Source organism: Labeo rohita, unplaced genomic scaffold (genome assembly GCF_022985175.1).
Source record: "Labeo rohita strain BAU-BD-2019 unplaced genomic scaffold, IGBB_LRoh.1.0 scaffold_164, whole genome shotgun sequence".
Lineage (NCBI taxonomy): Eukaryota > Metazoa > Chordata > Actinopteri > Cypriniformes > Cyprinidae > Labeo > Labeo rohita.
In genome coordinates, this window is record NW_026127824.1 from 20,393 (window position 1) to 35,689 (window position 15,297).

The 15,297-nt window shown below is 34.5% G+C and overlaps 2 protein-coding genes across 2 annotated transcripts in view; both read right to left on the bottom strand.

Moving 5' to 3' along the window:
- LOC127158680 (uncharacterized) overlaps positions 1-15,297 on the bottom strand; it is a 138,318-nt gene that overhangs the window by 15,964 nt on the left and 107,057 nt on the right. The window lies entirely within an intron of this gene.
- Positions 6,156-11,005, bottom strand: LOC127158682 (uncharacterized). Its single transcript, XM_051101718.1, has 7 exons — positions 10,522-11,005; positions 8,477-8,791; positions 8,062-8,373; positions 7,712-7,798; positions 7,495-7,575; positions 6,533-6,586; positions 6,156-6,299 (listed from the first exon to the last, which is right to left on the bottom strand). The coding sequence occupies exons 1-7, from the start codon at positions 10,580-10,582 to the stop codon at positions 6,265-6,267; spliced, it is 945 nt and encodes a 314-aa protein (XP_050957675.1). The 5' UTR covers positions 10,583-11,005; the 3' UTR covers positions 6,156-6,264.

Sequence of the window (15,297 nt, forward strand, 5' to 3'; positions counted from 1 at the left end):
CCCTTCCTCCCTCTCCTCTCCCCCTGCATCTCACATGTTTCCCCCAAAGGTTCCACTGAAAGTCACTAAGAATGTCCATATTCTACATGAGTTACACTTTGTGAATATGTTCAACTTTCCCTTTCATGTTTGGTATCGTTATAAAGGTCTCTGTGCGATTGGTAAAATGGTCTCAATTTCACAGAAGTCACTTATATTATGAGGAAGACTGAACACTTTTGTAGAATTGTGTTTTGCTGCTGAGGGGTGTGTTTTCCCCTTAGGGTCAGGTGAGAATCCCAGCAAGGTGTGACCCTGGGTCACGAGATCTCCTGACAAACCAAAAGGTTTTTTATGTGTTTACAACTGATTAGAAGATTTGTTTGTTTTGGTCTGGGTATATAAGCGAAGTGACAAAACATTACGGGGGATTCTGTATTCAGAAGAACCCCACACTGTGTGTGAGAGTCTCTGGAGCTTTGGCTCTAAATCTCTCACACGCTGCTGTGTATCTCTATGCGGTCAGGTATGCATCTCTCACTCTTAGATTTATCTTTGAGTAAATGATGTTATGTATTTATTTGAATTGGAACTAAATTTAATTCTGAATTGGACTTTCATTGTTTAATTGTGTAATTGGCGTGATACATCTTACCTGACAAATAAATTGTTATATTTAAACATGCATTTTGTGTTTCATTATCAGTGTTTACAGAGACAGTTGTTTGGAAGAGAGGGGTTACAGTCACTGTTCACTCTAAGCTGCGCGCATGCGCAATTGCGCACTGCTGACACGGTCTCCGCGCACAAAAAAAAATTCAAAGGCACACAAAAAAAATTCAACGGCACACAAAAAAAATTCAACGGCACACAAAAAAAATCCAACCTGAATTGAAAATAAAATAAACACATAATTCATTCTGTGCTATTTTGCAGTGTGAGTCAGTGAGTGACCGGTGACTGGCTGCTCCAGCCAATGATGCGATTCAAATACAGTACGTATTTACGCAGCCAATCAACGTTGACAGACTATGACAGCGTCCTTATGTGCAGCCACAGGTGTTTTAGCTAGCAAAGCGGTGTGGATGATGCGAAGTGCTGCTTATATTGATAAGAATGGCAAAACAAACCGGCAGTGGCACATCCCCTCACCAAGCCAAAGTAAAAATGAAATGCAATTCTTTTAAGATGGAATGGCTGTCAGAATATGTACAAACAGAAAAAAAAACGGTGAAACTGGGTGAGATTTTTTCTTTTTCGAGCGAGAAAGTCTGCTCTGCAAAACATGTTGCGAAGCCAAAATAGCAAGCGAGTTTTCGGAGGGAAAAGTGTGGACAGAGTGGAAGCTGGACTACCTCAAGTGTCACATTCAGCACAAAAGTCATTTGAAAGCGGTTGAAATTGTAAGAAGATGTAAGATGGGAATGGGGATCGGTACATTGTTGGGGGAGAGCGCCAAAGACCGAGAGAACAGGAACGAGCTGTCACTTGTAAAGAAATCCGACCCCGAGCAAGTTAAAGTTCTCATCGACAATATTCTACTAGCCATCAACTTGAATGCTTCTATGCTGTCGGTTCAACAAATTCACGATCACATGGCAAAGTATGTGAGTATACCAGAAAGCTGGTGAAGCAAAAATTATGCCTTTGAGTTTGTGAATTCAATTAAATAAATAGTGCAGAATGAGACGATGTGTAAAGTTAAAAATGCACCATGGCACACCCTGATCATAGATGAGAGCACAGACATAACAGTGCAAAATATGCTAGTCCTGTATATTAAATACAGGGAGGAAAATAATTCCACAACCATAAAACTGTGTTTGGCAATCATCCAGCTGACAGCATGCACTGCTCAGACCTATTGTGCAGGCAATAACATAAGTTTTCACACCAATCATGAACTAGACATGCAGAGAATGGTTTATGGTGACCTCCGATGGTGCCTCAGTAATGCTAGGAAAGCACAATGGAGTTGCAGCTTTACCACACCTAACTGAACAACACTGTGTGGCCCATAGAGAGGACTTGGGCATTGATGATGCGTGGAAAGATATACCTTTGATGAGTGATGTGGAAACTCTTCTTAGGACAGTTTATTCCACTTTCCCTAGATCCACTGTAAAGAGGGGAAAACTGGAAGACCTAGCAAAGATTCTTGATGAGGATACACTGTCATTCAGGCCTCTGAACGAAGTGCGATGGCTGTCACGGTACCAAGCTGTGAATGCTGTTCTGAGGAACTACACTGTGCTGGAAGAATACTGCAAGAGAGAATCCAGCGATAACAGAGATCCAGTGGCAAATTACTGTTACAAAAAGCTGACTGATTCAAAGTTCAAGGTTACTCTCACTGCTCTGGGAGATGTTTTGGGCGAGCTCCCACACCTGTGTCTTTCTTTTCAAAGACGCAACCTGACTGTGATGGAAGGGCACTGCTTTGCAAGAGCAAAGCTTGAGAAGATGCGTTCCCAATACTTGACAAAGGAAAAGGATGTTAAGTGGAGTGACCGTGTCAAAGAGGCGATGAGGGCCTCATCAGCCGATACTAAAAATACCGGTGAGATTACTCGTTTTATTCGTAAGCTTTGTGATCACTTAGATGCTCGTTTTCCAGAGGACGAATTAAAGGAGTGGTCTGCATTTGACATTGAGGCATTGAGTTCAGACATCAGTTTTGAGTATGGAGCAGCAGACATTGCCACACTGGCAAAGAAGTACGAGGCCATTCTCCACCACCCACATTCTGTGGAGGTCATTAACAGTGAATATACTGAATTCAAGTACATAATGAGGCAAAAACTTAAACACGGTTCAATCAGCACATTCTCAGATTTGGTGGCTGCAACATTAAAATGTGAGGAGCTAAAACACATCTCACAGCTTGTGGATATTTGTGCTACATTTCAAGCATCCAGTGCAGATTGTGAAAGAGTCTTTAGTTTGATGAATCGTATCAAAACAGCATCCAGAAATCGTCTTGAAGTGGGCCATTTGGACCAGCTGATGCACATAAAGTCAAAGCTGCAAGCAGATGAGGCCATCAACCTGGACAACGTGTACAACCATTGGAGACTTGAGAAGGACAGACGGAAAAATTAAGGTGAAATTTAAGTCCTCAATCAGATTTGTGATCATGTAGTGTCATTTATTTTACAATTTTCATTTATGGATACTGATCATTAAACACTTTTACTAGTTTATGAGTAGTAGAAATGCTAATAATCATGTCATTACATTCTGTATTTTGCAGACAAAGAGTTACAGGACTAATTGGGAGTTTATAGTTGGCCTGGTTTGGTTATTTTTTTGCCATAGTTAAAATTAAATATTTATACTTATAATAAAAGTATTCTAACAGAAATTTAAATGCTGAAATTTGATTATTTTAATAAACCATGAGACTTGCATAGATGCGATGCTGCCGTGACCACAGTGCACACGTCTGATGTTGCTCACAGTGGTCCAAGCGACCGATTAGGGAGTTTTGTGTTTGCTCAGACACATGAAAAATTAGAGGGAACAGGTCATATTTTGGTATTTTTGAAAAAAAAACAAACAAACAAACAAAAAAACATGCCATATGGTATTTTAAAATGCCCTACTATTGTGTTGGATTCCCCTACAACAGGTTTAAATGAATCTAAGGTCAGAAAACAGTGTAATTTTTTCATAATATACATTTAATATTAGAATCATTTTGCAATGATTTCAAAACGATTTATTCGAAGCAGTTCTGAGCTTAATGTCTATAAGCCCCTCCCCTCCATAAGCCTACTCTGCTCTGATTGGTCAGCTGGCCAAGTCTATTGTGATTGGTCTTTCCGTATACAATGGAAGTGAATGGAGCCCATAGCTAAAGTTTAGCTGCTAAACTGTAAACTGTAGACACTTGTTTATCTTTAATGGACTAGCATTTATTGATTCTCATGTTGAACTCGTCAAGATTAGAGAAGCAGTCCTCTGTAAAATGACAGCACACAACAAAATGTTCAAATTGTACTGCTGTGGTATCATAAAAAAAAAAATAATTTTAACCACAGATTCTTCACATCATCATCTTTCAACAAAGAAAACAAAACACAGCACAGAACACAGCATCTTCTGGACACAATGTAAACACACTAACTAGTGGAAAAATCACCTTGTGTTTGTGGGCAGGTCAGAGTGTTCATATTTCACGGGCAATATATATCGATAACAGGCAGAAAAAATTGAAAATCAACTGACGACTTAAAACAATTTAGATTCAACTTTTTTTTTTTTTTAAGTGTACAATATCTTTATTTATTTTGATTAACAACTTTGCAGACTGTTTACATTGAAGATAGTTATTTTAATTGTTCATTTTCTTTGTTACAAAAAGACACATTACAAGGGTCGACTTTTTGAAAAGTATAGTTTAAATCCCAATACCTTATTTTAATTAATGGATTATAAAGTGTATGTAAATTTATTTAAAGTGGTTAAGTGTTAAAAGTTAAAAAAAAAAAAAAGAAAAAACGTTTGTTCTGTAATTGCTGTCTGTAAGAACAATTTGTGCTCTCTTTAGGCCTTTATTACAACAGCCTGGTGAAATTTTTACAGATTAAAAAGCCTGTAGAACACAGTTTGCAAACTGTAACCACAGTATTTGTAGTAAAACTGCAGTAACAATACATTTGCATGGTTAACACTTAAAGGGGCTTGCATCCTTTTCACTCATGGTTAACTGAATCACTTTTGGAACTTTAATAAAAATCGATTAACATTTGAATTAATACATTAAAAATACTATGCAGTGTTTTATTATTAAACATGTAAATTATATATACACGTACTATGTTTGCATTTGATTACTTAAAATTAAAATACATTTTATTTCTGAATAAAGCTTTGTTCCATTTGTTGTTTATTTGCTTTTCTGTTATAATTTTTAATTCCATTTTTTTATTTTATGAACCAAACTTCTTGTTAAATAAATTGGTGATTAATGGCTTTTACACATTAACTAACTCCACCCAACAACATGTGATTGGGATTGACAACATTACAAAAGACAGTTATTAATCAACAAGTGTCAATGACACAGATGGTAAAGTGTATGTTGCTTCTTTTGACTTTTCAAATTTCATATCACATTTTGGCAAACTTTTTTTTTTTTCAAATTTCATATCACATCAGAAAAGCATTATTTTTTTTAAATAAAAAAAATGAAGGAAATAATCAAAAAGTTGAAAATAAAGTATCGGGTAGGGTTAGAATAGGTGTAGGGAAGACTTTATTTTCCCAATACAGTGGCATCCATTTAATAATCTGAATTAAAATTAAATTTTACACTCTATAAGTTATTACTGCATACTGTTTTATAATGTACTACAATACTGAGGTGCAGATATTGACACTATTTGCAATAAGTAGAATAAATAGAAAATCCTGCTATTTTAACATAGTGCAAATACAATCTATAGCTATTTGCACTTAGTGTAAATAACATCTAATTGATGTTCACACTTAGTGTAAATATCTGCTGCCTGAAAGAAAATGGGAGTGTCTATTTAAACTAAATGCAAATAATCTGCCTTTTTGGAAAAAGCTATTTACACTAAATAAACTACTTATTTGCAATAAGTAATATAAATATCAGAAAATCCTGTTATTTGCACTTAATGAAAATAGCCACAGCCAAAAAAAAAAAAAAAAAAAAAAAAAAAACTATATTGAGATATATATCACTATTGTAAAAAATTCTTTATACTGCGAAAAATGATTTTACACTCTAAAAAAATGCTGGGTAATTTGGCAACCCAGCGCTGGGTAAATATTAGACAGAACACATGCTGGGTTACTTTGACTCAGCTGGTTTGGTTAAATGTTTTTACCCAACATGTCGGGTTGTTCTATTTAACTATCTAGTTAACTATTGTTTAAAAATCACCATTAAAAAAAAAAAAAAAAAAAAATAAATATTAACAGGGGCTGGAAATTAAAAATCAAACACAAAATTACTAGAGACCACAACAATAATCAAAAGGTGAACATTTAATAATAAGGACAATAACAGCCATGGACAAAAATATAAGACAAATTGAATTTATTTGAGTGAATACAGCATAGATTACAATATTACATACATTCAATTTGTTTAATAAGAATTTTAGAAAAAAAAAAAAAAAAATTTTAATTCAATGTAACATTTAAACATTTTAATTCAAGTGTGTTCAACTGTTCTCTGTAATCTGAGTCGTGATGGGCTGCTGTTCACCGGGGGAACTGTGAATGTCAGGCCGTCGCCTCATGTTTGACTCATAGTTGAAAGATGTTGTGACTGACTCCATAACCTGCCCATAAACAAACAGTACTGACATTAGAGAACATACTTTAACAACAAAATAAATTACATTCAGTGTTATAATGAATACAATTATTTTATATTATGCAAGAAAAATTACATTTCCATCATGTGAAACTCATTCAACAGACTGAAATCTCATTCTTGTATGTTGTGTTGCATACAATAATATCATTTACAGCACAGTAAAGAGTTTATAAATGAAATAAAATGTATACAAACCTTTATTTCTCTGAAGAAGTGCACCAATCAGGCGGCGATGAGAACCGCTCTCTCCTGTAGAGGATGAAAAAAGCCTGTGCTCTGACCGTAACTCAACAGCTGAAGTAAGTCTGTGTTGGGTTGTTTCGTTGGAGGGAGGGGGAGGGGTGTATAGTTTCGGCGGTCAGTGAGATTGACCAAGACACTAATGACTGTAACACAAAAACTACCCAACACTGGAAAAAAAACAACAACCCAGCATATCAACCAACAGACTCAACCCAGCGTTTGGGTGGAAAAAATAACCCAGCATTTTAAGATTGTACAATCCATAATTAAGATGTCAGAAGTAGAGAAACTTAAGAACATTGGACAAAGACTCTGAAGGTTAAAAAAAAAAAAAAAAAGTTGTAGGTTTGTTTTTTACCTGACAATGTTATGTTATAATTAAAATGAAATATTTAGTTTTAGTAGGATTTTTTTTTTTTTCAGACTGATGCTCTTTGTATACAGTTTACAATCACAAAACCAGCTAATCATACTGACTTCAGTTCAAATCTGCAGCTAACAGATCATATGCAGTGAACAAATAAAACACTGTTTATCATTGCATTAACATCAGCACTTCCATGTTCACTGCATTAAACAACAAACACCATCGTCATCATCTACAACCAAACCACGAGCTCCACCCTTCAGCACAATGAAAACCACAAAACTTCAACAACACAAACTCCTCAAAACACCAGAAACAACATTTGAACATTAAACACAAACAGATTTACCTTTACTCAAAATGCATAATATAACACTTAATTTTCATCACTTTATTTCAACTCTTTCGATTTTACTTAAGTGATTATGTGCATTTGTTAAATAACACGGACAAGAGAGGATTCAGTAAAACTGACAACAGTAAAAAATGATATATATATATATATATATTTTTTTTTTTTTTTTTTTTTTTTTTTTTTTGACTGTACCTCGTGTAGAAGTTACTGCTGTTGTTGTAGTTGATTTTGTGGTGTGGACTGGAATCACTGCTGTCGTTGTTTTATCTTGAGCTGTAAAGGATGAATGTTAGCTCTTATTAATCATACTGTAGAATATGACAATCATATTTTATTTAGTTAACAAACAAGATAACTCTAGCATTACACACTGCAAAGCACTGATGTGAGAAAGACAGTGATGATGTACCTTTAGTTTTGTGTGTGTTTGTAGTTTCATGATCCTGAGAGTTTGTGGTGTGGACTGGAATCACTGCTGTCGTTGTTTTATCTTGAGCTGTAAAGGATGAATGTTAGTTCAGATTATATTTTAACTTTGATGATCACATTATATCAAATGTTAGTTTTTGCTGTGAAGTTTCAATTTGTTCATTATTTACAGCAGCACTTCTTGGACAGTTAAACTTGATTTGAGTTTCTCTTCTGTCAGACTGAAAGAAGCTTTTGTTCCTTCATTTGTTCTGCTTCAATGATACTAATAGTCCTTAGTGTTACTGACATTATGAGAACTTAAAATGATTGATGAGATTGTTTTCTCACCTGAACTCTTGACAGTATATGTGACTGAGGTCTTGACTTGATTTCTGTGAGTAACTTCACATCTCCACTCTCTGTTGTCATCTTCATTCAGGAGTGTTGTAGTCAGAGTGATGATACAGTGTCCTGGAGCTGATATCTGATATCTGGAGTCTGATATTGTCAGTTTAACACCAGCCTGATTCACCCAGAACAGCTGAATTCCCTCAGAACGGATCCAATCATCACAAGAGACTCCAGTATATGAAAACAACTGACAGTAGAGAGTCACAGAGCTGCCTGCACTGATCTCAGTCTGTGAGGATGATGAAGAGACTGAAACACAAAATAACACACAAATCACACACTTTACAATCATTGTGAGAGTTTTAATTAACAATGTGCCCTTTTTAAATTGATCATATAATCATAAAATTACCATGAAGAACATGCAGATAAACACGTGCATCAGTTCCTTGTTGTTTGTCATTCACATATTGTTGGCAGGTGTAAAGTCCATAATCTTCTTTTATGATGTTGTTGATGTTCAGAGAGCAGTCAGACCCCAGACTCAGTCTCTCATGTCTCTTGATGTTTTTCTCCTTTATCCCTAAACCAATCAGTTCAACTGCTGCTGAATGTCTGTAATAGTTCCATGTAGTTGATGTGCAGTCATGAAGATGATTATTACAGGGCAGACGGACATTTTCACCAGAACTGATGAACACATGATCATCATTCACTCCACTGGTTCCTGAAACACAAGTATGTTTGATATTTTAAAGGTACAGTGTGTAATTTTTAACGGCTCAGTCCCCCGCTCACCCCGCCCTTTCGAAACACATACAGAAGCTACGGAATCTGACACAGGACAAAAATGTCGTCGTCTGTTACACCTGACAGTATCTGTACAAAGGTAAGTGTCTGTTACACCTGACAGTAGCCAATCAAGTATGACAGTTAGTAGTTTCTGTACAAAACATCAGATCAAAGTGAAAGTAAATTTATCTTAATTATTCAGTAAATGCCAATATGTTACTAGCGGCGATATTATTGTTAAGTCATCATTTTCTCAGGTTTATTCGCTTTTGACTTTGGGCGTCGGGAAGAGTTTTTCAGGTCAACTTTATGGTAATGAGCTATGACGCGGTTCGCCGGCAACCAATCAATGATGAAGTTCACCCAGTGAAAGGATTCCAGAGAACGCAGTCCTGTAAAACTTTGGTTCAGATCACATTAGTTCCCAAGCAAAATGATGCGTGGACCAAGGTGTCTGAGATTGTTGATGTTCCTGATGTGCATTAACGTTATATATTTTCTGTAAATAAGCGAGAAAATAAAAGCAGTCGCCTCTGCCTATTTTTTTTTTTTTGCAAGTAAAAACAAAAGTGTTCTATACTTAGTCTCCCCTGTAGTATTGTATTGTCAATAGAGAAAAAACAACATGATAAATGTCATTAGGCTTAAATATACACAGACAGTGGCTGTATAGTTATTTGGTTTATTTTGTTAGCAAACATGTGGTGTAGTGGAGGGTATACACAGCTATACAGCATATATCCATTTTATCAGTCTGCTGTGCGTAGACCTTTGAAATCCCCTCTGATGCTCATCATTCAGTAAGCTACTGTCCTGCATTAGCCAAAATAATAATGACAGTCCAGCACATCCAGTCATATGTGAATAAATCCAAATATTTGCTAAAAACACCCAGTAAAGACGCCGGTGATGAGCCTGATGCGCCCGCTCAGTCCTCCTCCACCCCAGATGCTGCCTGTTCTCAGGGATTGCGGAGAGTCGCGTCCAGATGTCAGTAAGTTAAAAGCTTGCGTATATACATGTGTATAAGTAATGCGTATACCCACTTCTACAGGCACCACTACACCACTGCATGTAACTACAATTAAATTCAATTTCTTACTTTCACTTTTTAAAAAATCTTGTGGTAAGTTTGCACAAGATCAAAATGCTTGTTTGCTTTGCGGCCGCTTTAAATACAAGACCAAGCGTTCGATCGTCAGAGCGTCAACGAATCTTTCTACAGCGTTGTTGTCAGAGCGACCAGAGCGAATTCTGACGGTGTGAACGCACAGTTATAATGTAAGGTCTTTACACACCTCTGAAAACATAGTTTTGTATGTTATAGTGCATTTCTGCCAATAAATTCTCCTAAATATTACACACTGTACCTTTAATAAAAATAAATAAATAAATAAAAACATACCAGCATAAAAATGACAAGATTCAAAACAAAATAAACTGTTTTTTTCTTTATCAGAGAGCTGTTAAAATCACAAACACACTCTTAATATGAAAATAATTCAGCATCAGATGTTTGAGTGTGAATCTGTCTAGTTTTAGTGCATCAGTAATAATCCAGTATATCCTTTATGTAACACAAGAATAAACTGATCATGTTGAAATGAACTCTTTCCCAGACTAATTAAACTAAATGTCTTGTAGAGAAAACAGAGATTTGTTTACCTGTGAGAAGTGAAGAGAGAATGATCAGTCCCAGCAGACACAAATGACACTTATCAGCCATTTTCTCTTTCTGTCAGTCTTCCTCTTCATTATATGCTCACAACTCTTTCTTTAAATACTATCAGCTCTTCCTGTGGTCTTTCACTTCCTCTGATCTGACTGAGTGTTTAAATGCTGTTATTTAGTGACACAATGTCAGTCATAATGGAGAAGTGTGAGAACTGAGATCAGTTCAGGCAGTTTTAACCTGCAGTCATTCTGTAAACACCTCAATCTGTTGAATCTTCCCTCGAGAGCTGAGCACAGACTGTTACTGGTGTTGTGTTCAACTCTGTTTCTTCTATATTTCCTGTGAACTGCCAAACCATAACCACTAACCAGACAACAGCGACTGTGAAACATGTTCTTCAGTGTGAGAACTGAATATTGTTGATCAAACCACATTTACTATAATTATTTACATTACTGTTAGTTTCACTTCTTTCTTTTATCAGTTTTCTGCATGTTGTAAAATTCTAGAAATAAAATCATTTAAATATTAGTGATAAAACAGTTTGTTACTGAAAAGTTATTCACTATCAGTGACTTCTTTCCTTGAGTCATACTAAAATAACAATAATATCAATAATGTCATTTTGAAAAATGTTTAAAACCTTAATTTTTTTCAAACTCCTCCGAAGTCATTGTTCAAATATTTGGTAAAACCAATTAACACATTAACAAATTGAATGTCTTGATGCAAAAATGATTTTATCTTTGCCATTGACACCAAAATTTTGTTCGACTCGGTATCGACACTTGCGGTTTTGGGCATGTGTATGTGACAGGAAGAAAAACTTTGCTGTTTAAGTTCATTTGAAAATAAATAAATAAATAACATATTATTAGGTAGCAAAACAGAAATTGTTGAAATTGTTATTTGTGTAAAGATGTATTGTAGACATACGATGTATACCGTGTATAAAATGTATGTATGTATGTGCACTAATCACTAAAATAAAAGCACCAGAATTACTAAACACAGTTATATAACAGTCATTCAGACGTTTATCTGTAAGTGCAAAATACATAAAATCAAAGTGTGTAAATGAAGTTGTGTATAAACATGCATTTTTCCAGCGCTAATGTTTGTCTTTTGTCTCTTTGTGTTGTGGTTTGTGATCTAGTGTTTTCAGAAGTGTGTTACTGCTGACTGTGGGAACTCAGTTAGTTTGACCACACTAGTTTAACCCACACAGATCTGAGATCATCTCTGAACCCAGTTTGGACTGATAGCTGTGAATTTTCACACATTCAGATCACAGTTCCTCTTCAACTCACAGTTTCTACAACTGAATTTCTCAACTTTTTCCTCTGTATAAATGTTTGCTGCAATACGATTATGAGTTCAGTGTTAGTTTAATTGGTGCAGTTTATCTAAAATCTTTATTTCAGTGTTTTCATGTAAGACAGAGTTCATCATCCAAACACCTGAATTTGAAAGACCTTGATTAGTTGACTGAGATGCTTTTAATTAGAGTTGAAAATTGTTTCTCCAGGAACAGGAATGAGGAATCTGATGTACAGTAGCACGTATACTGTATTTCTGTACATTTCTGAGCGCTTTAAAAGGTTCAGGGCTCAAAGCAGTAAAATAATTAGCAATTAAATAATGACTGAAGGGGAATCTGCTTTCATTTTCTGGAAGAATATTTTCAAGAGTGTGTTTGTGTGTGAATGTCACAGTCACAGTGTTACTAGTCTCATCTTCAGACAGCAGAACACACACTCTGTTGGTTATATATAGTGGGTGGAGATGACATCAGTCCAACCTGATTGGCTGCTCACTAAATGCAGCTTCCATTGGTCCGTTTGTGTCTGAATGGGCGGGACTTGACCTGAATTAGATGTGTATTGAGATATATCCAACTACAGATCCGCAGCACCAGCAGTTACAGAACCAGAAGTGAGGGGCGGAGCTTATGTTCTTAACAGAGCAGCGCCACCTAATTAAACTTGCTATTATTTCACAAGAAACATCATACTTTAAGTATGCATGTTATAACAATACATTATGGTACATTTAAAACAATTTAAAACATTAATCTTGTGTAATATAATTGTATATAGTTATTTGTGTCATATTATGCAAGTTATTTCCTGTTCATGATATTAAAAATAATGCTTGAAACTTTTATATTTTATATTAAATATACTTTAATCACAAGATTCAAAATAAACATTTACTCCAAAGCCAAGAACATGTGCATCATGCATTTTTCTATATGAAAACTGAAACTTTTAAATAAAAATCTAAACACCTACAAACACAAACAGCAGCATAATTTTAAAAGAAACAATCAAAATGTCTAGAATAATTAAATGGATATATATATATATATATATATATATATATATATATCAGACACTTTTATGCAAAGCAACTTACAAATGAAGACAATGGAAGCAATACAAATCAACAAAAGAGCAATTTGTAAGTGCTATGAAAAGTCTCAGTTAGCCTAACACAGTACATGTAGCAAGGTTTATTTATGTTTGTTAATATATAAAAATCAAACGGAGAGAATATAAAATGAATAGCACAATATTTTTGTTATTATATAATATGGAAAAAGATACAAAATAATTTAGTTATAGAAGCTAGTGTTAGGTTGTTGTTGTTGTTTTCAAGAAAACAAGCAGTTAGAAAATGAATAGTGTTCAAGTTTTTTTTTTTTTTTTTTTTTAAGAATATAATTAGAATAGGGAGTGCTAGAGGGTAAATTTAATTAAATTACATTGAAGTTTATCAAGTGAACAATACATTATTAGGCCCATTTTGTCATGACAATCCTGCATAAATAACTCCACATCATCCCTGAACACAAAATGACATTTGAAGGACACTCTGGAAGTTTCTGATTTTTCCAGGAGATTGTTGAGGCCTTTTCTTTGTCCTCTTCATCCATTATAAAGAAAATAGGTTTTTCCACTGGCAACCTGAGCAGATGTTTGTTGGAATGGAGCCATTTCACAGCTTCTGTCATGTGTCAGATCACTGGGAGTTCCTTCATTGCAGAATATTAAAGAAACATGTGTTTTTAATATTAAATAATATTAGTAATTTGCATTAGTAAGAACTTAATTTGGACAACTTTAAAGGTGATTTTCTCAATATTTAGATTTTTTTTTTTTTTGCGCCATATATTCATATAGTTGTATCTATATACCATACACCAGTGTCAAATGTGTGTGTATGTGTGTTATTTAAGACTTATTTATTCAGCTTTTGGTTAATTTAAATTCAGGTGATGTAAATTGAAAATTATCTACCTTTCACCTTTCAGAAAACCCCAAATTTCTCCAGAAGAATAAGAGTAAACCATCTCTGTATGTTTGGACTTTCACACAGAAAAAACACAGAAATCTTAAAATGTCAACTGCTACAATATAATAAATGTCAGTTACTTTAACTGATAATTACTTACAGATGTAAAATCAGACAAGTTGTAGATCATACAGGAAAACAGCATAAAATAAGAATATTCTCTCCATAAATACCTAATAAATAAATTAAAACTTCTTTGTTCCTTATTCAACTAAATCACACATATGCAGTGTTTGTCTACTTCCTAATTCACATCAGTGTATAGTAAAGACTAAAATAAATAAATATACTGTAAAACTGTTAAGTAATAATATATTGTAAGTATATATTAGTTGCACTGCTGCAGCTCAGGTAATGTGTCACATCTCTGAATTCATCTCTACAAGAGATGAAAGAACCACAACATTAACATTAACAAATGTTCAAATAATCATATATTTACAAATAATAAACATCTTCAAAGCTTCACAGCAAAGCCTATTTACAACATGCAATCTGAAAATTGTTTTGTACAACAAATTATATGACAACAAATTCAACCTTCATTAAGATGATAAATCAAAGCACAAATTTAGTAAAAAAAATATAATATATACGATAATTATTCACCATATAATAGCAAACAACATTACAGACAACTCACCATGTTCTCCACTGTGCTTATCTCATTGTCAAAAACTCGGCCCCTCACTTCCGGTTCTGTGGTTGTGGTTCTGAAACTGCTGGTGCAGTTGGACACTATTGTGTGCATCAGACTTTTCTGTATAGTGTTTACTGTAGTGTTATATTGTATTAACACACAGTATGAGCAAGTGTCTTTATTCCCAAAAACTTTACTTTTACAATTTTTACATTTAAAAATATAAATGGGGGTATAATAATTCCAAACTCAATCAATTTGCTGTGAGAAAAGGTGTGTGGAAGTCATTAGTGTATTAAAATAGATTTCTGAACTAAAGTTATATAAATTACTATGAACATTGATCATTTCATTATTAGTTAATATTAGTTGCTTTGCTTCACAATTGATCACATTTCCAACTAATGAAGGTGAATCACCAGATTTGAGTAACAAACTCCACTGAGATGAACCAGATGAAGAACCCAAGTGCAGTTTAATATCTTCAATGTGAAACTAACAGAAAATAAACAAAGGCTTAGTTAACATGACACAGACATAATGCACAACAAAGAAGCAAGGCAAACATGAGGGTCTAAATATAAAACTATAGCGAACACATGATAGAAAGCAACCAATGACAAGACAGAATGAATAGGAACTAATGAACAAACAGAAATGAAAACCACATGACAGAACAATAAACCAATGAGAACAGAACACAAGTTCAAGCTCAAACCGGTGCTCAACGTTTTGTTACGGTTTCTGGGTTGAATGACATGTTTCCTGT

Bases quoted from the DNA above. Each gene is read 5' to 3' on its own strand.
- LOC127158682 (XM_051101718.1), bottom strand. From the start codon at position 10,582: ATGGCTGATAAGTGTCATTTGTGTCTGCTGGGACTGATCATTCTCTCT. The intron at 8,374-8,476 runs GTAATTTTATGA...TTTGTGTTTCAG, and splicing joins TTATCTGCATGTTCTTCATG to TCTCTTCATCATCCTCACAG. The intron at 7,576-7,711 runs GTACATCATCAC...CATCCTTTACAG, and splicing joins AAACACACACAAAACTAAAG to CTCAAGATAAAACAACGACA.